This window comes from Pongo pygmaeus, chromosome 10 (assembly GCF_028885625.2).
Source record: "Pongo pygmaeus isolate AG05252 chromosome 10, NHGRI_mPonPyg2-v2.0_pri, whole genome shotgun sequence".
NCBI lineage: Eukaryota > Metazoa > Chordata > Mammalia > Primates > Hominidae > Pongo > Pongo pygmaeus.
Genome location: NC_072383.2, coordinates 111,140,344 through 111,163,134, shown reverse-complemented (window position 1 = coordinate 111,163,134; position 22,791 = coordinate 111,140,344). Strand labels below are relative to the sequence as shown.

Genomic DNA, 22,791 nt, shown 5'->3' with positions numbered 1-22,791 from the left:
AATGTTAGTTTCCTGATTCTGATCATTGTATCAAATAATTGTGACACTGGTTATGTAAAAGAATGCCCTTATTTTTAGAAAATATACACATTTTAGAATGTGTAGGCTTGATTATTTTTTAAAATGAAATGATATTTAGAGACAGGGGTATAAATGTTTGTAACCGACAAACATTTTACTTTTAAAAATTTACATTTTTAATTTTAAACAGAGAGAATAAATGATAAAGTTAAGTGTGCTAAAAAGTTAACAGTCAGGAAAGCTGGGTAAAGAAAATTCCACAGACTGCTTTTGCAAATTTGAGGGTTTTTTTTTTTTTTTCACTACTGTAGTTGGAAGTTAACAAAAAAGTCTACCTCCAAGGAACTGGCAGAGCGTGAGAACTGTTTATAAAAACTTGAGAATTTGCTCAATCTTGCTTCGTTTGCACTTTCCCCTGGATTCCCACGTCTGATTTTATATTCTTCCTTCCTTGTGCTGTTTCTTCTCTTCCTTCTCCACAGCTCTTCACCCATCATTCCTTTTTTTCACTGATCCTTCTTTAGCAAATTCTTCTACTCCCAAAGGTCCTGAACACTTTATAATTTTAGAAATGACTGTATTTTAAGAATAACCAATTATCCTGAATGAGTTTTGTTTTTTTGCTTCATTTGTAAATCAGCTGGGTTTAATGTTATGTCTGCCATTTAAACTTTCTACTAAATTAAGTATTTCTTACTTTACCACAATCAGCCAGTGAGCCAGTTCCCAGATTGATTCAAACCACACAATGCAGAAAACTATATATTGCAGGATTTCATTTTTAAAAATAAATAATCAAAGCCTACACATTTTTAAAATCCAGAGGTCACTGGGCTCAGTGGCTCACACTTGTAATCCCAGCACTTTGGAAACCCAAAGCGGGAAGATTATTTGAGCCCAGGAGCTCGAGACTAGCCTGGGCAACACAGTGAGACCTTGTCTCTACAAAATAAAGATAAAAAAATTAGCCGGGCATGGTGCCACAAATTTGTAGTCCTAACTACTCAGAGAGGCTGAGGCAGGAGCACTGCTTGAGCCTAGGAATTCGAGACTAGCCTGGGCAACATGGCGAAACCGTGACACTACAAAAAATGCGAAAATTAGCTAGGTGTGGTGGCACATGCCTGTAGTCCCAGCTACGTGGGAGGCTGAGGTGGGAGGATCGCTTAAGCCCGGGAGATTGAGGCTGCCGTGAGCCATGATTGCACCACTGCACTCCAGCCAGGACAACAGAGAGAGAGACCTCTCTCTCAAAAAAAAAAAAAAAAAAAAGACATCCCTGAACATGCTCCAACTTGTAGCAACTATGTTACATTCTCTTTGTATTTACTAAGAAATCCTTCTCTTTGGGCAACTTTTTGCCTAACTATTCTTGGGCCAAATTAAGTATAATGGAAGACATATATAAAATAAAGTAACTATCTAAATATTTCATATCACTTAATACAAATTCAGATTTAAAGCACTGAGGTTCAAATTTTGACCTTACATTTCTATACATAACACTGTTTCTGAAGATGTCTATGTACAATAAAACAATCCTGTATGTCTGTGCAGACTGAAAACCTACTAAACTAATTAGCAGGTACCTTACTTTGGCCAACCAAACTTTGATAACGTGGCTGCTATTCTGCTAGGCTAGAAATCTTTCAAATATTGGTGGCAGGTCCCATTCTGAAAAGAGCTCAGCATTTGGAGAAGCTGAGTTCTCTGGAAGGCAACGAGCAGAGTAATGCAGGCACTCGCCACTGATGTTTAGACACCACCCCATCTGCAGCATGGCAATGGGGTTGAGGGGTGGGGGAGAGAAGCACAGCCCCCAAAAGAGCAGCTCTCCTCATTTCCTTCATCTCAGCATATTCCTAATTAACTCAGCTTTGTGCCTGTTATGAATAGCTTCAGATGGAAAGGCTCCAATTCCACATTCCTCTTCATTATGCACAGCTTATTAAAATTGAAATTTCACTGTTTCCAACTCGACCAAATTAGTGGTTCAAACTGCCGTGCGCTATTAAGAGTGAGGCATTCGTTTTAAAGGATGGAATCAGGATAAACATGGCCTGGATCAAGGCTGGAACAGGCTAGAAACTTCAAGGCTTTGAGTTTTATGCTTGCCACGTGAGCCTGAGAACATCAGAACCTTTCTGCACGGCAGTTCTTCAATCTGGCAGGCCAGGCTGATAGGATGGTGCCCTTCCCTAAGCTCCTCTGCAGTGAAAAATCAGAGCTGAGAAGTAGAGAATAATTAACAGTTTCCAGAGGCCTTTTTAGTTGGGAGTTTGTTTCCCATTCCCAAATCAAACAGTTGTCTATCAGAGCCTGTCCTCCTGCTCAAAAGGAGAGCGTATCCAAGAGGCCTAGCAAGAGAATGAGAATCCGCATGCCAGCCCTTAGGCTGGTACCTGCTCTTCTTCAATCCTGCGCTGTAGTGTTTCAATATAATGCTGGACCGCCATATAGATAAATCGGTACTGTGCTTCTGTCTGGACCATCCCTGACCTCTGAGACCGCACCATCTGGATGGTTTTGGGAACATCAATGTCGCAGTCAACACCTACGAAGGAAACATCATGAAGAATAAAGAGAAACTGCAGAGCCAGGATGAAGCTGTCTAATGCACAGCTTTTAGTGGACTCAGAGACAATGCTAATTTAGTCTTTGCTGTTTTAACTGAGCATGTTGCAATGGCTACAGTGTTGAACTTCTGACCAATACCAATGATCCCAGAAGACTACATAAATAACAAAGTGGCAGAAGTCAGGATTCCCTCACTTTCCAACAAATCACCCCATACTGTAAACAAGGTCAGGTGGCTGGATAGAGACCACCACTGTGTATGCAACAAAAGGCCATGGCAGTGGGTTCCGCAGCTCCTAGACTTCATTTTATGCCAAAAGCTCAAATAGCGTCACTTCTGTTCTCAGGCAGACACATTGAAGTCTTCAGCCCAGATTTTTGTGAAAGAATTTTCCCATTCAACCTCTCTTCCCTAGGCTGTTTTCATGAGCACTTTCCTTCCATAAACTAAAAACAGAAACTGTCGCTTCTGGCCCGCCAGATGACCCACCTTTCTCTCTGATGATGTCAATAAGAATATCAATCACAATGAACGTCCCTGTCCGGCCAATTCCAGCACTGCGGGCAGAAGGACAAAAAGCAGGGACAACAGAATCATTCATGGGGGTTTCAGACTCAAAACCAAGCCATTAATATTAAAGAAACAATGTCTACTCTTGGGAGCTATTTATAAAACTGTCTATTTATGTTTGAAAATATGTTGGCAAAAAGCATAGGGCTTTGGAATCAGCCCAAACCTGTTCTTGGAGTTCAGCTTCTCCAGTACAACGTGCCTGAGGTAAGTCCCTTAACCTCTCTGACCCTTAGTCTCTGCATCTGTGAAATGGGGACAACAGCACATACCATACAGAGTGCTGGTTGGACAGAATGAAACAGGAATCATATCCAAAAAAATACATCAAAATTACTGAAAGAGGGCCGGGCGCAGTGGCTCTCGCCTATAATACCAGCACTTTGGGAGGCCGAGGCAGGAGGATCACTTGGGGCCAGGAGTTCCAGACCAGCCTGGCCAACACAGCAAAACCTCATCTCTACTAAAAACACAAAAATTAGCCAGGCATGTTGTCATGCACCTGTAATCCCAGCTACTCGGGAGGCTGAGACATGAGAATTGCTTGAACCCAGAAAGCAGAGGTTGCAGTGAGCTGAGATCACGCAACTGCACTCTAGCCTGGGTGACAGAGTGAGACTCTGTCTCAAAAAATAATAATAATAAAGTTATTGAAATAGAAGAAGTAAATAATTTAAAAAATTAAAAACAAAACAAAACAAAAAACGTTGTGCTCAGAGGCTGGCTCAATAAACGGTAACTTCTTTAACAACTGGACAAATAAAAAGTTTCACATATATCTACTTGCCCAAGAAATGAATGAGATTTAGGAAACCCAATATTCCCCAGTATAATCATGAAGCCCAAACTGGAGAATTAGCAGCCCACAGACTCATTACAGAGGTTACAGACAGCTTCCATCAAAGGCCTTGGTGGAAAGCGGCTGGAATCTTGTGAAGCAAACAAATATAGTGTTGGGGAGAAATATATTTATGGTAGAAGAGAACAGAATGGGCCGGGCATGATGGCTCACACCTGTAATCCCAGCACTTTGGAAGGACAAGACAGGTGGATCACCTGAGGTCAAGGGTTCGAGACCAGCCTGGCCAACATGACAAAACCTTGTCTCTATTAAAATACAAAAATTAGCCGGGCGTAGTGTCAGATGCCTGTAATCCCAGCTACTCGGGAGGCTGAGGCAGGAGAATGGCCTGAACCCGGAAGGCGGAGCTCGCAGTGAGCCAAGATGGCGCCACTGCACTCCAGCCTGGGCGACAAAACAAGAATCTGTCTCAAAAACGAAAAAAAAAAAAGAGAGAGAGAGAACAGAATCACAATCAAAGAGATGAATCGTAGAAGAGTAGAAGAAAAGAAGGAAAAAGAGAACCAAGCAAAAATGACTTAAGGGATCCTCAAGAGTCAGGTCTATTTCCACCACACCCCCACCACCTCAATACCTACAAAGCAGTCAACAGCTACAAAGCAAACATCACAAAGAATAAGGAGAAACTGCAGAGCCAGGATGAAGTTGTTTAATGCACCACTTCTAGTGGACTCACGGACAATGCTGACTTAGTCTTTGCTGTTTTAACTGAGCATGTTGAAATGGCCATGGCCAATGGCAGTGCTGTAGGGTCTAGGAGAAATATGCCTTGGGATCAAAATGTCCCTCAATGCAGTTGCTCTATGCCTCAAACAGATATTAAATTCTTCCTACAGTTAAAGAGCTAGGGGTGGGTAGGTAAAAGCAAGCCCTGGGCGCTAGGAGACAGGGACAGGCTGTGGCCTAGAGGGGCAGCAGGAGCTGTCACCTGCAGTGCACCACGACCGGCCCTGCATCCATGATGCTCTCCTGCTTATGGTGCACCTCCTCCAGGAAGTCCAGCACGCCCCCGGGGTCGCTGGGCACTCCGTGGTCCGGCCAGGTCCGAAAGTGGTATTGCCAGACCGTTCTCTCCGTATTCCCCTGGAGTAGAGCCAAGAAAAACCAGAAAAGAATTAAATAAATCAAGAGGTTGAGGAATCACCCAGTTCCAAGCTTTCCTAAATCCAATGTGAGCCAATGGAGGGGAAGAGAATCTCCCCAGGTTCCACTGAAAGGTCCTCTTCGTGAGGTTCCCAGAACTCGTCTCCTTTTGGGCAATCCTGGAGGCAACTCTTTGCCTCTGTCATAAGAACCAAGAGGTCTGGCATGGCAATTTGTTCTTTCAGGTAACTATACCCTGAATCATCTCTCTGAATTACCAGCGACAGGTAACATCCCTGTTCCCCTGCATCCCTGTGGCACTCAGCTCTGGAGGCAAATGAGATCTCTAGGGATCCAGGTCTCTCCACCCAGCAGAAGAGGAAGCAGATGGGGAAACAGGCATTCACTTAAGACATTCATTCCTCTTTGTTATTTTTTTGATACTCAACCTTCCCCACCATATAAACACAGACTTTTATTATAGTATCATTCTTTTTTTTTTTTTTCTCCAAGACAGAGTCTTACTCTGTTGCCCAGGCTGGAGTGCAGTGGCATGATCTTGGCTCACTGCAACCTCTGCCTCCCGGGTTCAAGCGATTCTCCTCCCTCAGCCTCCCAGGTAGCTGGGATTACAGGCACGCATCACCATACCTGGCTAATTTTTGTATTTTTAGTGGAGATGGGGTTTCTTTCGCCATGTTGGCCAGGCTGGTTTCAAACTCCTGACCTCAGGTGATCTGCCTGCCTCGACCTCCCAAAGTGCTGGGATTACAGGCGTGAGCCACCCAGCCTGGCCAGTATTGTTCTATTTTAAACTTGTATTTAATGCAAAGCAGATAAGAAAACAGGCTTTGCTATCAGATGACTAGATTTAGGCTCCAATTCCAGGCACTCACACTCATGTGGCCCTTGGATATCTCTAAACCTCAATTTCTTCATTTTGCAAAGTGGAAATAATAATCTCTCTCTCATAATGCAATTGTAAGGACTCAATGAGCTCGCTGAAATACTCAGCCTCTGCCCAGCAAATAGGAAGAGACTCAGCACATTACGGCTATTTTGAGGATAATGATAATTAATAAAGATCAACAATGGCACCAAGGCTACAGAAAACCAAAAAGTATCATGTTTCTGGGTCTATCCAGATTACGTAATTGTAGCAGCACCATTCATTGCTACATCTTCTTCCTATATATGTAGAGACAATCTAAGCTAAGTGACTTTTTTTTTTGAGACAGAGTCTCACTCTGTCATCCAGGCTGGTGTACAGTGACCTGATCACAGCTCACTGCAACCTACGCCTCCCCGATTCAAGCAATTCTTGTGCCTCAGACTCAACTCCTGAGTAGCTGGGACTACAGGCATGTACCACCACACCCAGCTAATTTTTGTAGAGACGGGGTTTCGCCATGTTGGCCAGGCTGGTCTTGTACTCCTGACCTCAAGTAATCCACCCATCTCAGCCTCCCAAAGTGCAGGGATTACAGGCATGAGCCACTTTGCCCAGCCTTAAGTGACATTTTCAAAAGGGATACAAAAGGACACTTTTCTCTTTTTTCTTCTTTTTTTTTTTTTAATTTTTTTATTTTTAAGAGACAGGGTCTCGCTCTGTTGCCAAGGCTGGAGTGCAGTGGCACAATCACAGCTCAATGCAGCCCAGAACTCCTGAGCTAACACGATCCTCTTGCCTCAGCCTCCCAATACGCTGGGATTACAGGCGTGAGCCACCGCACCCAGCCCTCTCTCCCATTTCTACTTGACGCTACACTGTTCCAGTTCCTTTCACTATCTCTACCATAGATTCAGCCTCCATCCCTCCCCATCATCAGAAGGACTGGACCCTCTCTGACATCAGAAATCCAAACATCCCACCCTAGGCCACAACCACACTGGCTTCCAGCTCCTTCTGGTCCCCCTGTCACTTCCTGTAGCCTCCAGACCACTGAGCCCTCCCTCTACTTTCCACCTGCCTCCTCCTGCCCCTGTCCCCCTCATCCGGCCAGGAGTCCCCATGCTCTGGGGACAGTCTCTCTCTACCATGTGCCTCCACTCCTTGACCTCCTCTCCATCCACTGCACCTATGCAAAGCCCTGGGCCTGGACGAACCACATACTTTCTGTTTTGTGCCCTAGGAGCCAAGTGTCCTCGGAGAAAAACCAGGCAATGGGTATCAGTATATTTTTATGTTCACCACCTCAACTGGGCACTTGGCACAGCACAGAAATTTCTGGACTTCTTGCCCTGCTACACAATTATGATTTCATCTTTTCTCCCTTTCTTCATATATTCTATCTCTTCTTATTCCCTCTGATTGTCTGTTGATGGTCTTGCCTCAAGCTTCCGAGAGGATAGGGAACACAATCACTCTCAGCTCACCTACCGGCATCTGTGGCCACCTTCTCCTTTTGCCCTCCTGTTGCCACAGAAAAAAAAAGTCCCTCTATCGAGCAAAACTGATCCATCCACGATGCTCTGCAACCCACCTCCCCTCCACACCCCACCTCCACCCTTGCCTCCCTGACCGCTCCACTTCAATGTGTCCAAGGCATCTCAAACTTTGTGTGTCCACAAAGAGGTCCTTGATCCTCCCAGCTTCCTCAAGTCCACTGCCATCCCCCTCGACCTTTCTCAAGCTAGAAAACTGCCAGTCACCCTGCACACCACCCTCGCCCTTGGTACACTCCTTCACTGAATCCCTGCACGTCTGCCTCCAGTCAGCTCTACTGGGTCCTCTTCTTTCAGGCACCCCGGCCACTGGCCTAGTTCAATCCCTATTATTTTTTACTCTGATGACTGCAGTACCTCCAAACTGGTCCTAATCCCTAGAACAACTCCTGCCCCCTCCAGTCTCTACAGGGTGGAGGGGAATCTCTTAAAAGCTTAAATCCAACTCTGACTGCTTACCACACTTAGGACAAACCCCCACGACCTCCTTTGCTGACTCAAACACATTGTTCCCTATGCCTTAAGAACCTCCCCTCCCTTGACCGGGTGCGCTGGCTCACACCTGTAATTCCAGCACCTTGGGAGGCTGCATGTGGCAGCAGGATCGCTTAAGCCCAGGAGTTCAAGACCAGCCTGGGCAACATAATGAGACAACCGTCTATATAAAAAATTTAACAATTGGGTGGGCATGGTGGCACACACCTGTAGCCCCCAGCTACATGGGAGGCTGATGCGAGAGGATCACTTGAGCTTAGGAGGTTGAGGCTACAGTGAGCTGTGAATGCACCAGTGCACTCCAGTCTGGGTGACAGAACAATATTCTGTTTCAAAAAAAAAAAAAAAAGGTCTTTTCCCCCTCCAAATGAACCCTAAACTCCTGCATTTTTTCTTTCTAGCCCTGATTACAGTTTATAATGATATATTTATAGGTGCGATTACTGGGCTGGTAGATTACTGGCCAGTACAGTGTACACTTGGGAGTGCAGGGATTCCATCTGTTTTATTCCCCAGCTCTATCTCCAGCAAGCAGCATGGTGCCAGGAACCGAGAGGTCATTGAACAAATATCTCTGAATGAATAGATGAATGTCCACATGACTGTTCAGATGCCCAGCTGAACACATCCAGAAGAAACAAATCACTGCCCACATCAGTTCTCCTTCCAGCTTTTGTGGTGTCTGCCACAGCACCACTGTCCGCTCAGACTCAAATCTCTACAGTGTGTCCTGAATCCCTCTTCCTCCTCCAAAAGCCAAACAATCCTCATATCCTGCAGATTTCACCCCCCGGCACCTCTCACATCTACTGCTTCTCTTCCAGTTTATTCTGCCATTTTATATAATATTCCATTCCAAAAGAAGGAACAAAAAAGAACAACTGCTGAAGTCTGTGGATACTTGGAGAGGAGGCCATCAACATAGGCCCCTGCAGAGGCCTCCTAACAGGCCTCGTAGCCACTCAGGTCACCCTATCCCAGTCTCCCACCCAGGGCTGGTCTCGAACTCCCCAGCTTAAGCGATCCACCCGCCTCAGCCTCCCAAAGTGCTGGGATTACAGGCGTGAGCCACGGCGCCTGGCCAGTTATTTGTTTTTAAATCGTCCATCTCCCTAGGCTCAATGAGGGCAGGAACACTACCTGCCTTGTTCACAATGTACCAGTACTGCTTAAACTGTACCTGGCACATAGAAGGAACCCAATAAATGGCTACTGAATCAATGAGTGAGCGAATGCATGCATGTATGCAAACATGAGTAACGGCAAGACCCTGAAATCCTACACACCATCAACAGTTCCCAAAGTCTCTAGAATACGACAATATACTTACTTGTCCAACCTTTGAAAGTTTAAGTTCTCTTAGCGTATAGTCATGAGCGGCACTTTCTTTGACGTTCCTAACACGCATGACGCCATATTCTTTTAGAGCATACTCATCAGGCCAGTATTTGACACATTTACTCTGGAAGGGATCAGAAAAAAAGAAAGTTAATTCTGTGAACTCTGAAATAAAAGCCTAAACCAGCAACAAACAAATGTTCAAGTCTTGCTTAATAACCAACAACATGGAAAATGGCCTGTTTCGCATCTGTTACGTTTTCAAAGAAAAGGACAGAAGAGTTCAAATAAAAATGCAGGCATTCGGAGGACCAGGCAGAAGTGGGAGGAGAAAGGTGGCTGGTGCAGTTACCTGATCCAAGCACGTGTCAAAGCAGGGTCAATGTTTGTTTATCTGTAAAGAATCAGGCAGGGCGCAGTGGCTCATGCCTGTAATCCCAGTACTTCGGGTGGCCGAGGTGGGCAGATCACTTGAGACCAGGGGTTTGAGACCAGCCTGGCCAAATGGTGAAACCCTGTCTCTACTAAAAATACAAAAATTAGCCAGGCGTGGTAGCAGGCACCTGTAATCCCAGCTACTTGGGAGGCTGAGGCAGGAGAATTATTTGAACCTGAGAGGCAGAGGTTGCAGTGAGCTGAGATCATGCCACTGCACTCCAGCCTGGGCGACAGAGAAAGGGTCTGTATCAAAAAAAAAAAGAAAGAGTTCAAACAAGAAAAGCAGGTGCTCGGAAGACCAGGCAGAAGTGGGAGGAGAATGGCGGCTCATGCAGGTGTCTGTTCCAAGCACGTGTCAAAGGAGAGCCAGCGCTTGTTTTATCTATCTCTAAAGAATCAAAGATGCAGAGAGAAGGACCAACCAATGTGAGAGTGCTGACTAGCAACCACTGAGGTCTGAATTCTAAGATCTGCCAGTCACTCCATAGGGAAGGCAAGCACAGATTCTGGAGGAGGCTAGGCTGCCCAACGAGCCAGACTGTCTGCTTCATTTCCGCACCAGTGTAGGAGGACTCTGTGCCTTATCTAACCCAAGTGTGAATAACTCTATCACAGAAAGGCAGCCCATGGGGTTTTGAACCAGCTGCTTTTTCTATATCCAGACCCATCTGATACCTCCTCTACACGTCACTTTCCCTTAACTGGGTGCCTGGGAATGCCAAGTCTGCAATAGCTGCTGGCTTCAAGAGCACACGGATTGAAAAATCCATTCTTGCTGCCAAAAAGGAAGCTATTTCACTCAGTGAGAGATGAGTTTGTATCTATTTGGTGATGTGTTCTGGGCAGAGAATGCTTTTGTGTTCTGTTGTTTTCTGGGCAGTCATCCACACCACTCACTTTCCAAAAACACCAATATCAGCAAGAGAAATTTACCTTGTATCTCAGGAAGACAGAGAAATTTACAGCTATAAAACTGGAAATAAGAGAGCAGCTACAGACATCAACAGTCAGAGTCAATGATTAATTGAAAGAAAAAAGAAAACATGGTAGGAGGAACGTTCAATAAAAGGACGTGGTCTTGGTCAGGCGCAGTGGCTCACACCTGTAATCCCAGCACTTTGGGAAGCCAGGTGGATCACTTGAGGCCAGGAGTTTGAGACCAGCCTGGCCAACATGGTGAAACCCTATCTCTACTAAAATTACAAAAATTGGCCAGGTGTAGTGGCACACGCCTGTAATCCCAGCTACTCAGGAGGCTGAGGCAGGAAAATCGCTTGAATCCAGGAAGCGGAGACTGCAGTGATCCAAGATAGTGCCACTGCACTGCAGCCTGAGTGACAGAGCAAGACACAGTCCCAAAAAAAAAGAACAATGTGGTCTTTTCTTTATTATGATTCTCAATTCAGCTTTCCCTCCAGTATTTTGTAGATCCAAAGACCCCTGACAGATTTGATGCAAATTTTAGTTTCCCCAAATAAACACTCCTAATATTAACTGTACTCTATGCTGTCACTGGCCAATCAAGGCTGAGGACTGCTCCCAGGGAACTCACCAGAGAATATAAAATTAAATCATGACCCTGAAAAGAACGTGTTAGCTAACTTTAAACATCGGCCCTCCCCCTAGTTTCTAAACTCCTGTGGAAACCTTGGCAAACAAATTCTAAAATGTGAGAACTAATACATTGTCTTTTAAAATAGAGCCCAGGAATCAAACACAGTCCACAGTCTGGTTTGTCTTCTGTGCACTGGGGGGATACTGAGAGTAGGTTGTCAGAAAGGTCTGCGGAGAGAATCAATGCCCATCATGTCATCCTCTCGGCACCACCAAAGTAAAGAGGAAGAATGAGACCAGGAGCAGAGACTAGGACATGGTGGTGAGGGTGGAGCAGAGTGATTTGGCCCTAATGCCTGTCTATCCAGGAGAGCTTCTGAAAGGGACTGATACTGATTCCTCTGAAGCAACACAAGACCCCTCTCTTCACAATCCTCATGTCTTCTGAGAACAGGTGAACCTCCTATAGCTATAATCAGGCAAAAAGGAGGATGAAGGGCTTCATTCTTCCTATTCACATTTAGGGCAAAAAACACTTGCCTGAAGCAGAAACTACAAAGATGTTTTCATTGGTCCATTAATTCAAGAACATCTAATGTTACCACAGGCAGTTGCTGAAGGAAACCTTTGTTTCATGATGACCAGATTTGGCCTCAAAGGTATTCAGAAGTATACCAACTAGGAGTACAACAATGAAAGTCTTATGAAAATCACACTGTCCTTCACATCCAATATGAAAATTACAGTAGGAAGGCTCAACTCCAAAGTTCTCCATCTGCCTTAGGTTTAATTTATAGGTATGACTGCTACATTCCACATAAAATCTTATATAAGCCAATTAAAGGATATCTAAAAAAGAACTTTCACTAGAACACAAACAAAAACACAGAACTTTTCCATATTTAAAAAAAAACCACCATGGTGGGCTCACTTTGAGATAACACAGAGGGCTGTCACTCAATAAGATTTGTCTGCTTTTCTGTAGGTGTGGGGTGTTACAATTTATTTTTTTAATCTGAAGTGTCTTGAAGAGTATGGAGTAATGCGTCCTAGGCAGGTGCTGCTGGTGGGAGTGAGCACTGCGGCAACCATTTGGGAGTACAGTTAGGCAGAGTTAATTAAAACGGACAGCATGGCCAGGCGTGGTGGCTCACGCCCGTAATCCCAACACTTTGGGAGGTCAAGGCAGGTGGATCACCTAAGCTCAGGGGTTCCAAAACCAGCCTGGCCAACATGGCAAAACCCCATCTCTACTAAAAATACAAAAATTAGCCAGGCGTGGTGGCACGCACCTGTAGTCCCAGCTACTTGGGAGGCTGAGGCACGAGAATCATTTGAACCGGGAGGCAGAGGCTGCAGTGAGCTGAGATCATGCCACTGCACTCCGGCCTGGGCAACAGACCGAGACCCTGTCTCTAAAAAACAAAAAACAACAACAGAAATACTCCATACGTTCAAAAGGTAAGGAAAACGCTACACATGTTAAAAGGAAAGCTATAGATGACATTAACACTTCTAAAGATGAAAAATACAATGTCTGCGATGAAAAATACTCTGGATAGGATTAAGAGCAGATGACATATTGCAGAAGATTAACTTGGAGACATGGCAAAAGAAGCTATTCGAAATGAAACACGGGGAGAAAAAACTGAATAAAATAAACCAAGTATCAGTGGGCTATGAGACAACTTCAAGTAGTCTAATACACGTACGACTGGTGTCCTAGGACAAAGTTGGGCAGGGTACTTTTTTAAGAGATGGGGTCTTACTACATTGCCCAGGCTGGTCTCAAACTCCTGACCTCAAGTGATCCGCCCACCTCGACACCCCACAGTGCTGGGACTACAGGCATGAGCCACCATGCCCAGCCCAGGATATGTATCTGAAGAAACTAAGACTGAACATTATCCAAATTTAAGGAAAACTACAAATCCATGGAGCCAAGAAGCTCAACAAACCCCAAGCAGAAGAAACATAAAGAAAACTACACCAAGGAATAACATAATCAAATTTCTCCTAGTCCCTTTTTTCCAGAGAATCAGTTAGAGTAAGCTTAATTCATTTATTCAATTCCTAATATGGCCAATCTGACACGTCTGATACTTTAAAAACAGTTTAGCAAAAAAGAAGTTTCTGTGATTTACCTTTCCTCTCTCCACTTCTTTCGTTGTCATGACAATCACTCGGGAGTTTTCTTGGAACACCATCCGCCAAAAGTCGTTCACCGTGTTTTGCAGGCAGCCTTGTGTGGCAATGTAACTCTTTTTGGGCTTTGAATTGTTGCACTTGGTTTCAAATTCAGGCTAGAAATTTAGGAAGAAAATCCTTCAAACATCTTAAAGTTGCTTTCAGGACATGAGGAAGGATTTAAAATACAGAAATAGGCTAGCAATGTATGGTCAGAAAACACTGTGAAAAGCAAAGCTTACCATGATGATATTTGCATTGATGTAATCTGAAACAGGCTCATTGGGGTCACCATCGTGTAGGACAACCCTGGTATGATCAACTAGAAGAAAAAGAGACTACGGTCACATAAGTCCTGGATTGCTTCAGGAAAAACCAGTTCAAATCAGTTAATCCCCAGCCTAGTCCAAGTTTTGTTCATTTAATGATTAAAAAAAAAAAAAACACATAAAAATTAAAGCCCAGGTAAGCAAAACAGTAACGTGAACACTGCCTGATGTCTCATAATGCCATCTTCACAATTTCCTAGTTTTGATCATATACTATGGGTATATAGGATGTTATCATTGGGTATATAGGAAGCACAGAGAAGGTACAAGAAAATTTTCTCTACTATTTGTGTAACTTCTTATGAGTTCCAAAATTATTTCAAACCAAGAAATGTTGGGCTGGTCTCAGTGGCCTGTAATTTCAGCACTTCGGGAGGCCAAGGCAGGTGGATCATATGAGGTCAGCAGTTCAAGACCAGCCTGGCCAACATGACAAAACCCTGTCTCTATTAAAAATACAAAAATTAGCCAGGCATGTTGGTCCACATCTGTAATCCTAGCTACTCGGGAGGCTGAGGTACAAAAATCGCTTGAACCCGAGAGGCGGACATTGCAGTGAGCCAAGATCACACCACTGTACTCCAGCCTGGACGACAGAGTGAGGACTTGGTCTCAAGAAAAAAGAAAAGGGGAAGGGGAGTTTTAAAAAAAAGAAGATTGAAGTATACATATATGACATGATGTCTGAGATGGGCTTCAAAATAATTCAAGGAGAGAGGAGATGTGGATCAGAGTATAGATGAAACCAAGACTGGGCATGAGTTGATAATTGTTGAAGCTGGGTGATGGGTACATGTGGGTTCTTTCTGCTCTTGAATATATTTGAAAATTTCCATAATAAAGAGGGGTGTTGTTGTTGTTGTTGTTGTTGTTGTTTTAAATTTATTTTTTTGAGACAGGGTTTTCCTCTGTCACCCAGGTTGGAGTGCAATAGCACTATCTCGGCTCTCTGCAACCTCTGCCTCCTGGGCTCAAGCAATTCTCGTACCTCAGCCTCCTGAGTAACTGGGATTACAGGAGCGTGCCACCGCATCTGGCTAATTTTTGTATTTTTAGTAGAGATGGGGTTTTGCCATGTTGGCCAGGCTGGTCTTGAACTCCTGACCTCAGGTGATCTGCCCACCTCGGCCTCCCAAAGTGCTTGGATTACAGTTGTGAGCCACCGCACCCAGCCAGGTATTTTTTAGTGAAGCATAATGCAGTGGACTATCACAAGGCTCTGATAGTATCAACTGTCCAAATTCTGTACAAAAGTCCATTACTGGTATAAAAATCTGAGTCCTCTACCTAAACAACATATTTTGCAATGGGAATTAGTAAGACAGTCATGTGTCTTAAAAGAATAATGTCCTTTTTGCTTCAGACTCCTCATCTTTAAGGAAATGAGATGTTCATCAGAGGAAACATCTGAATGAGATCTTTAAGGGAGGAAAAAGCGATATTCTATTTAGATACTGCATATCATTGGTCCCTTCACTTTCCCACACATTTTATACCATATAAATACGACCTGACCCCTGAGCAGATGTCACAACTTAGACATAGAAAGGACAAGGTGGCCAGGCATGGTGGTTCGCACCTGTAATCCTGGCACTTAGGGAAGCCAAGGCAGGAGGATAGTTTGGGCCCAGGAGGTCAAGACCAGCCTGGGCAACATAGTGAAACTCTTGTCTATTTCTAAAAATTGAAAAAATAAATTCCAAAAAAAAAGGATAAGGCTTCCTCAAGGTCACTAGTACCATGCTGCAGCTCAAACTGCTTCTCTGCAAATTCCTCACTGCCTTTTCTCAGTATTACAAATGCCTCCACTTTCTCCCATCCTCACATACATACATTACAATATCCATGTAGATATGATATACATATATACCATGTATATGTACATATGCATGCAGAAAGAGAAAGACCATGTTTCATGCATAGAAACACACAAAGGATGGTTTACAAGATTTGACAAAATGACTCTGACCTGATGAGACATGAGAGCAATGCTCTCCAAATTTGATCACAACCCCCAATCACACAGTTTTTCTATGCTGAAATGTATACACATATGCACTACATGCAAGCAAGCCTTATTTGTAAGTTGGATAAATATAGTATGCATAGCCAGGTGCAGTTGCTCATGCCTGTAATCCCAGCACTTTGGGAAGCCAAAGCAGGAGGATTGCTTGAGCCTAGGAGCTCGAGATCAGCCTGGGCAATATAGTGAGACCCCCATCTCTATATATAATCAATCAATCAATCAATAAAACATTATGCATTCACTACAATAAATCTAGACCTCAGACAAATTTTTCTTTTTCTTTTTTTTTTTTAGGGACAAGATATAAATAAAGAGAAGTTGTAAATATTCCTTCCTTTCTCCTTAGTGCACTGCCTTGCACAGCACATCAGCGGAGAACCCCATGCATTAGAGTGGTGCTAAGAACAGTGACTTTGGGGGCTCTAGTGCCAGTTCCCCCGCCCACTCCCTTTCACTTATAACCTTGCTAAAATGGTCTAGGAAACCAGGATATTAAGAATGCTTCCTTCCTGTGCATGTGATATGGATTAAGTGAGATAAAAATGCAAAGAGTTCAGCATAGAGTTAGACCTCGGGAGAGAGGAACTGTGACTGGTTTAGTGCAGTTTCTGAGATCCCCATGCAAGGCCTACATCCTTCCAGGCCTTTTTCCCTCCTGGTTCAACTTGGGCTTTGCCTGGTGGCATTTGGGTGTTACAGAAGATATAGCCAGACACAGTGGCTCACACCTGTAATCCCAACACTTTGGGAGGTGGATGGAGGCAGATCGTTTGAGCCCAGGAATTCGAGACCAGCCTGGACAACATGACGAAACCCTGTCTCTACAAAAAAAAAATTACAAAAAATACAAAAATTAGCTGGGCATGGTAGCACGTGCCTGTAGTCCCAGCTACATTGGAGGCTGGGGTGGGAAGGACCACTTGAGCCCGGGAGGTTGAGGCTGCAGTGACCCATGATCATGCCACTGCACTCCAGCCTGGGCAACAGAGTAAGACCCTATCTCAACAATAAATAAATAAATAAGTAGAAAAAAGGAAGGTGTACATCCTTCCAGGCCTTTTTTCCTCATGATTCAACTTGGGCTTTGCCAGGTGGCATTTGGGTGTTACAGAAGGTACAGCCAGGCACAATGGCTTACGCTGGTAATCCCAACACTTTGGGAGGCTGAGGCAGGAGGACTACTTGAGCCCAGGAGTTCAAGACCAACCTGGGCAACATAGGGAGACCCTGCTCTACAAAAAATTTTATTATTTTTTTAAATTGTTTTTTGTTTTGAGACAGAGTCCTGCTCTGTCACCCAGCCTGGAGTGCAGTGGTGCACACTGCACCTCCGGCTCACTGCAACCTCCACCTCCCGGGTTCAAGCGATTCTCCTGCCTCAGCCTCATCCTCCCAAGTAGCTGGGATTACAGGCATCCGCCACCACGCCCAGCTAATTTTTGTCATTTTTAATAGAGATGGGGTTTCACCATGTTGGCCAGGCTACTCTCGAACTCCTAACCTCAGGTGATCTGCCCACCTCAGCCTCCCAGAGTGCTGGGATTACAGGCGTGAGCCACTGCGCCGGCCTACAGAAAAACTGTAAAATCAGCCAGGTGTAGTGGTGCCTGCCTATAGTCCCAGCTAATCAGGAGGCTGAGGTGGGAGAATCGCTTGAGCCCAGGAGGTTGAGGCTGCAGTGAGCTGTGACTGCACCCTGAGCAACAGAGTGAGACTATGTCTCAAAAAAAATAGGAAGGTACAGCTTTACAGCTTTGTGAATATTCACAAAGTTTTCTTCTTTTTTTTTTTTTTTTTTTTTTGAGACGGAGTTTTGCTCTTGTCACCCAGGCTGGAGTGCAATGGCGCGATCTCGGCTCACTGCAACCTCCATCTCCTGGGTTCAACCAATTTCCCACCTCAGCCACCCGAGTAGCTGGGATTACAGGTGCCCACCACCACACCCGGCTAATTTTTGTATTTTTAGTAGAGATGGGGTTTCACCATGTTGACCAGGCTCGTCTTGAACTCCTGATCAGAGGTGATCCGCTTGCCTCGGCCTCCGAAAGTGCTGGGATTACAGGTGTGAGCCACCGCGCCCGGCCCACAAAGTCTTCTTCTGAGCAAAGTTTAGGTATATACCCTTTCTCCAGTAACTTGAGCTCAGGGGATCAGCAAGCAGAACAGTTCTAGGAGCCCTCAGGAGGTGTTTGTCTGTTTCCCACTTAAGGGAACTGAGTCCCAGAAAGGAGGCAGGCCTTACCCAGGATTCACAGGCCCAGTGAGGAGGAGTCAAGACACAAATCTGGCACCCTAAGGTCCCTGACACTGAGAGATCCCAAGCCTTGAGATGATCTATCTTGGGCAGACAGAAAATTAATTAACTGAAAGAACCAACCACAGACAAAGCCACCTAGTGGCAACTTTACTCAGTAATCAGCATCACAGGAGCTCACTGAATGAAGCCATCAACCCCCACCATGGTTGATTATTTTGGAAACTGCTTGCAATTAAAGAAACTAAAGCCTCCGATGTGCTAACAAGAGCACAGGACCCTGAGGAAAGGTACAGAGGTGCTAGGAATCAATCTCCAAGAGTGACAATTACTGAGTGGAATATTGATACTTACAGGGCAGGATGTTTTTATATCTATTTTTGTTTTTGTTTTCTTGCCTTTGACCCTCTTTTCGGCTGTAGAGAAGTTTGCACTCCTGTTGTTGTAGTGTCTGGAAAGAAAGAAAAGTCAATATTATTACATGTCAAAGAGACACAGAAAAAGAAAAAAGCCTGGATCAGCATTACTTCTTTAAGGAATTCATCCTAGGAAATGTTCATAGTTGTGTGCGATAGCTACAAGAATGTTCATCTGGGTCGGGCGTGGTGGCTTACACCTGTAATCCCCACACTTTGGGAGGCTGAGGTGGGCAGATCACTTCAGGGCAGGAGTTCGAAACCAGTTTGGCCAACATGGTAAAACCACATCTCTACCAAAAACACAAAAATTAGCCAGGCATGGGCACCTGTAATCCCAGCTACGTGGGAGGGTGATGCAGGAATCACTTGAGCAGAGATTGTGCCACTGCGCTCCAGCCTGGGTGACAGAGCGAGACTCTGTCTCATAAAAAAAAAAAAAAAAAAGAAGGTTCATCTGAACGCTGCAACAACAGTGGAGAAATGCTGAAAATAATGTAAATGTCTAACAGGAAAGGACTGCCTAAATAAAACTATTGTTTGTTCATACAAAAGAATGTTCTATGTCCATTTAAAAAGATGTACTAGAAAATAACGCCTTGGAAAGACGATGAAAGTGAAAAGAAAGTCAAACTTCCAAAATAGCATATGATGTAATCATACACTTGCATTCACCTACGTACAAAAGAAATGGCATAAGGACACCATGATGTGCCTCTGTAGTCCCAGCTACTCAGGAGGCTGAGGCTGGAGGATCACTTGAGCCCAGGAGTTCAAGACCAGCCTGGGCAACAAAATGAGACGCTGTCTTAAAAAGAAAAAAATGTTTTAATTTTTTTTTCTTTAAAAAAAAAAAGGCAGAAGGCCAGGTGCAATAGCTCACGCCTATAATCCTAGCACTTCAGGATTACCTGAAGTCAGGAGTTAAAGACCAGTCTGGCCAACATGACAAAACATGTCAGCCTGACATGACAAACAGACTGGCCAACATGACAAAAAACCAGACATGGCCAATAAACCAGCCTGGCCAACATGACAAAACAGACCATCCTGGCCAACATGACAAAACCCCATCTCTACTAAAAATACAAAAATTAGACAGGCGTGATGGCGCACCCCTGTAATCCCAGGAGGCTGAGGCACGAGAATTGCTTTGAACCCAGGAGGCAGAGGTTGCAGAGAGTCAAGATCACGTTCCTGCCCTCCAGCCTGGGTAACAGAGGGAGACTCCGTCTTGGGGAGGGGGTGGGGAAAGTGGGAGAAGAACCAAATAGGTAATGGTGATTTTTTTTTTCTCCCAGGGGTAGCAGGATTATGAAGTCCTTTTCTTGTTTTTTTTCCCACTGTGTTCTCCCTTAAATTTTCTACAATGAAACAATAGAATATTCATAAGAAAAATCTTTAAAAATAACAATTATAAAGAATGAAACCCAACAAGGATTGGCGTAGCATATACAAATAACAGCTGTGATCTATATTCTTTTTTTCTTCTTTTTTTGTTTTAAATAAGACAGGGTCTCTCTCTCTCTCTCTTTCTGTTTATCGTATGATGGAGCCACGGCACTCCACCCTGTGTGGCAAAACAAGATCCTGTCTCAAAAAAAAAAAAAAAGTCAATTTCAAGGGATAATCGGTTTACAAAAAGCCTAGTGTTTAATGGGAAATCACAAATAGGCAAATCAAGAAAGGAAAAGGTAAGCTAAGAAAAGAAAATTTATATATAAAATGCCAAAATGGCTACCCTCAAAGAGTCCCACAAGGAAAAACACAGTCATGTTTCACAACACAGCAGCCCTGTTTTATTTCCATTTCATTTATCTGAATTTCACAAGTATAAAGCTCTGGACTTTAAATTGGTATTTGACGCTCAGTTTCAAAATGCAACCTTCAGCCTGGACATAAGCTCACCACAAAAGCGTTTAACTAGCTGAAACCTGGACAAAAATAAAAACAATGTAGGTAGAACTGTGATAAGGAATCAGTCATTTGAATTTTTTTTAATGAGCTCAGGTTAAGGAGTTAAAGCAGTTTGCCCTCTCTGGGCAAGCATTTCCTTGGACTGTGAGCCAGTCTTACCAAGCAATACTGCTCTGTTAGCAAGAAGGTTTAACCTTGATGTTTAGACAGGTTATTAAGGTGAGGTTCAAAAAGAAGTTCAAACACTGAACTGAATCAATCACTTCAACTAAATGAAGTGAAACAACATCAACAAAAAATACAATACCAGGGGAGGGGGACTGGGACCAATTAGCAGCTTGATTTAAAACAAACTTGGCAGGAAAGCATTCAGGCCTTCATTTATGAACCCAACTTCGCATGACACTTCACTGAGGTGGGGGGGTGGCAGGGCGCACGTGGCCAAAGCAATCACTATGCAAGGTGAATTTCCTACAGTTCCTGTTTAATTACCCTTCAATTTCTCCCTCCACCTTCAAGATCAAGTCCAAGCTGTTCAGGGTGACGCACAAGGCCTTCTAGTCTCTGAGCTAATCAGGGCCTGCCTCTAAGTTCCCTTCTGTTTCGCCAAGCTACTTTGCCTGTCTGTACCTCAGTTTCCTTGAGTGTGAAATGAGCGCAATCCTTTCTACCCCCAAAGGGGCCGGGTGAGGGTCAAATGAGATGCATGTACATCACTATACAGTGCGTGAAATACAATGAAGCAAGTACACAGATACTGGCTATTTCTATGACATCACTATTGCTACATGAACTCTACACTGGCTACTCCATGTGTGGTCTGTAGACCAGCAGCATTAGCACCACCTGGGAGCTGGTCAGAATCCCAGGCCCAGGTCCTACCCCTGACTTAATCAAAATCTGTATTTTTGCTCGAGGACAGGAGGTCAAGACCAGCCTGGGCAATATGGTGAAAGCTGGCTTCTACAAAAAATTTAAAGATTAGCCAGGCATAGTGGCATGCATCTGTAGTCCCAGCTACTCGAGAGGCTGAGGTGGGAGAATTACTCGAGCCCAGAAGGTCAAGGCTGCAGGGAACCATGATTGCTCCACTGCAGGCCAGCCTGGGCAACGAAGCAAGACTCTGTTTCCAAAAAAAAAAAAGCAAGACGCTGTTTCAAAAAAAAAAAAAAAAAAGTACCTTCAAGATACTTTGGCATCTCTGCATACCACCTCTTATGTCATTCGTTTCCTTAAATTGAACTCCTCTTTTTCTCCTTCACAAAATATATTTCAAAAAGAAACTGCCTCAGCCAGGCCCAGTGGCTCACGCCTATAATCCCAGCACTTTGGGAGGCCAAGGCGGATGGATCACCTGAGGTCAGGAGTTCGAGACCAGCCCAGTCAACATGGCAAAACCTGGTCTCTACTAAAAATATGAAAATTAGCTGGGAGTGGTGGCAGGCACCTGTAATCCCAGCTACTTGGAAGGCTGAGGCAGGAGAATCGCTTAAACCCAGGAAGCAGAGGTTGCAGTGAGCCGAGATTGTGCCACTGCACTCCAACCTGGGTGACAGAGCAAGACCCTGTCTCAAAAAAAAAAAAAAAAGAAAAAAGAAATTGCCCTTACTTGCATATATTTTAAAAATTTTTTCATTTTGCTGTATATAGAAGGTAAGCAGAAAAGGGAATATAACAAAAATGAAATATTATCAAATTCTACCTAGACGCTGGGGCATTCCTGAGGCTTTGCAAAAAAAAAAAAGACACAGGCAAGTGTTAGAGGTAGATGTTAAAGACTTACTACTATCATATGGAGACCTTCTTCAGGCTTCATCTAAGGACTAGATAAGGATGAAAAAGAGAAAGCCTTTCTCATTTGCTAATTCATCTTACCTACTGTGATGGGGTAACACCAAGAATCATCTCACAACACAAAGGGAACACTTTGCCAGACTAAATTCAGAGTTCCAGACCAGGGAAATCCTCATCAATACTCATTTTGGCTGGGCCACCCATCATCAGGTCTGCCAGAGGCTTCCCTTATTCCTTTTTTTTTGTTGGGACAGGGTCATGCTCTCGCCCAGGCTGGAATGCAGTGGTGTGATCATAGCTCACTGTAACCTCAAACTCCTGGGCTCAAGTGATCCTCGCACCTCAGCCTCTTGAGTAGCTGGGACTACAGGCGCACACCACCACATCTAGCTAATTATTTTCCTTTTTGTAAAGACAGGGTCTCACTATGTTGCCCAGGCTGGTCTCACACTCAATGACTCTAGCCCTTCTCTGGCCTCAGCCT

The 22,791-nt window shown here is 44.3% G+C and overlaps 1 protein-coding gene across 4 annotated transcripts in view; it reads right to left on the bottom strand.

The window, feature by feature from the left end:
• PTPN11 (protein tyrosine phosphatase non-receptor type 11) overlaps window positions 1-22,791 on the bottom strand; it is a 97,545-nt gene that overhangs the window by 18,272 nt on the left and 56,482 nt on the right. For 2 of the 4 annotated variants that reach the window (XM_054443519.2, XM_063647115.1), the window contains exons 7-13: window positions 18,535-18,631; window positions 13,814-13,893; window positions 13,529-13,687; window positions 9,385-9,516; window positions 4,960-5,126; window positions 3,089-3,156; window positions 2,424-2,575 (exon numbers count right to left, since the gene is read on the bottom strand). In XM_054443519.2, coding sequence (XP_054299494.1) covers window positions 2,424-2,575; window positions 3,089-3,156; window positions 4,960-5,126; window positions 9,385-9,516; window positions 13,529-13,687; window positions 13,814-13,893; window positions 18,535-18,631 — 855 coding nt within the window. The remainder of the gene's footprint in view (window positions 1-2,423; window positions 2,576-3,088; window positions 3,157-4,959; window positions 5,127-9,384; window positions 9,517-13,528; window positions 13,688-13,813; window positions 13,894-18,534; window positions 18,632-22,791) is intronic. The other 2 variants (XM_054443520.2, XM_063647116.1) reach the window with 1 other exon arrangement.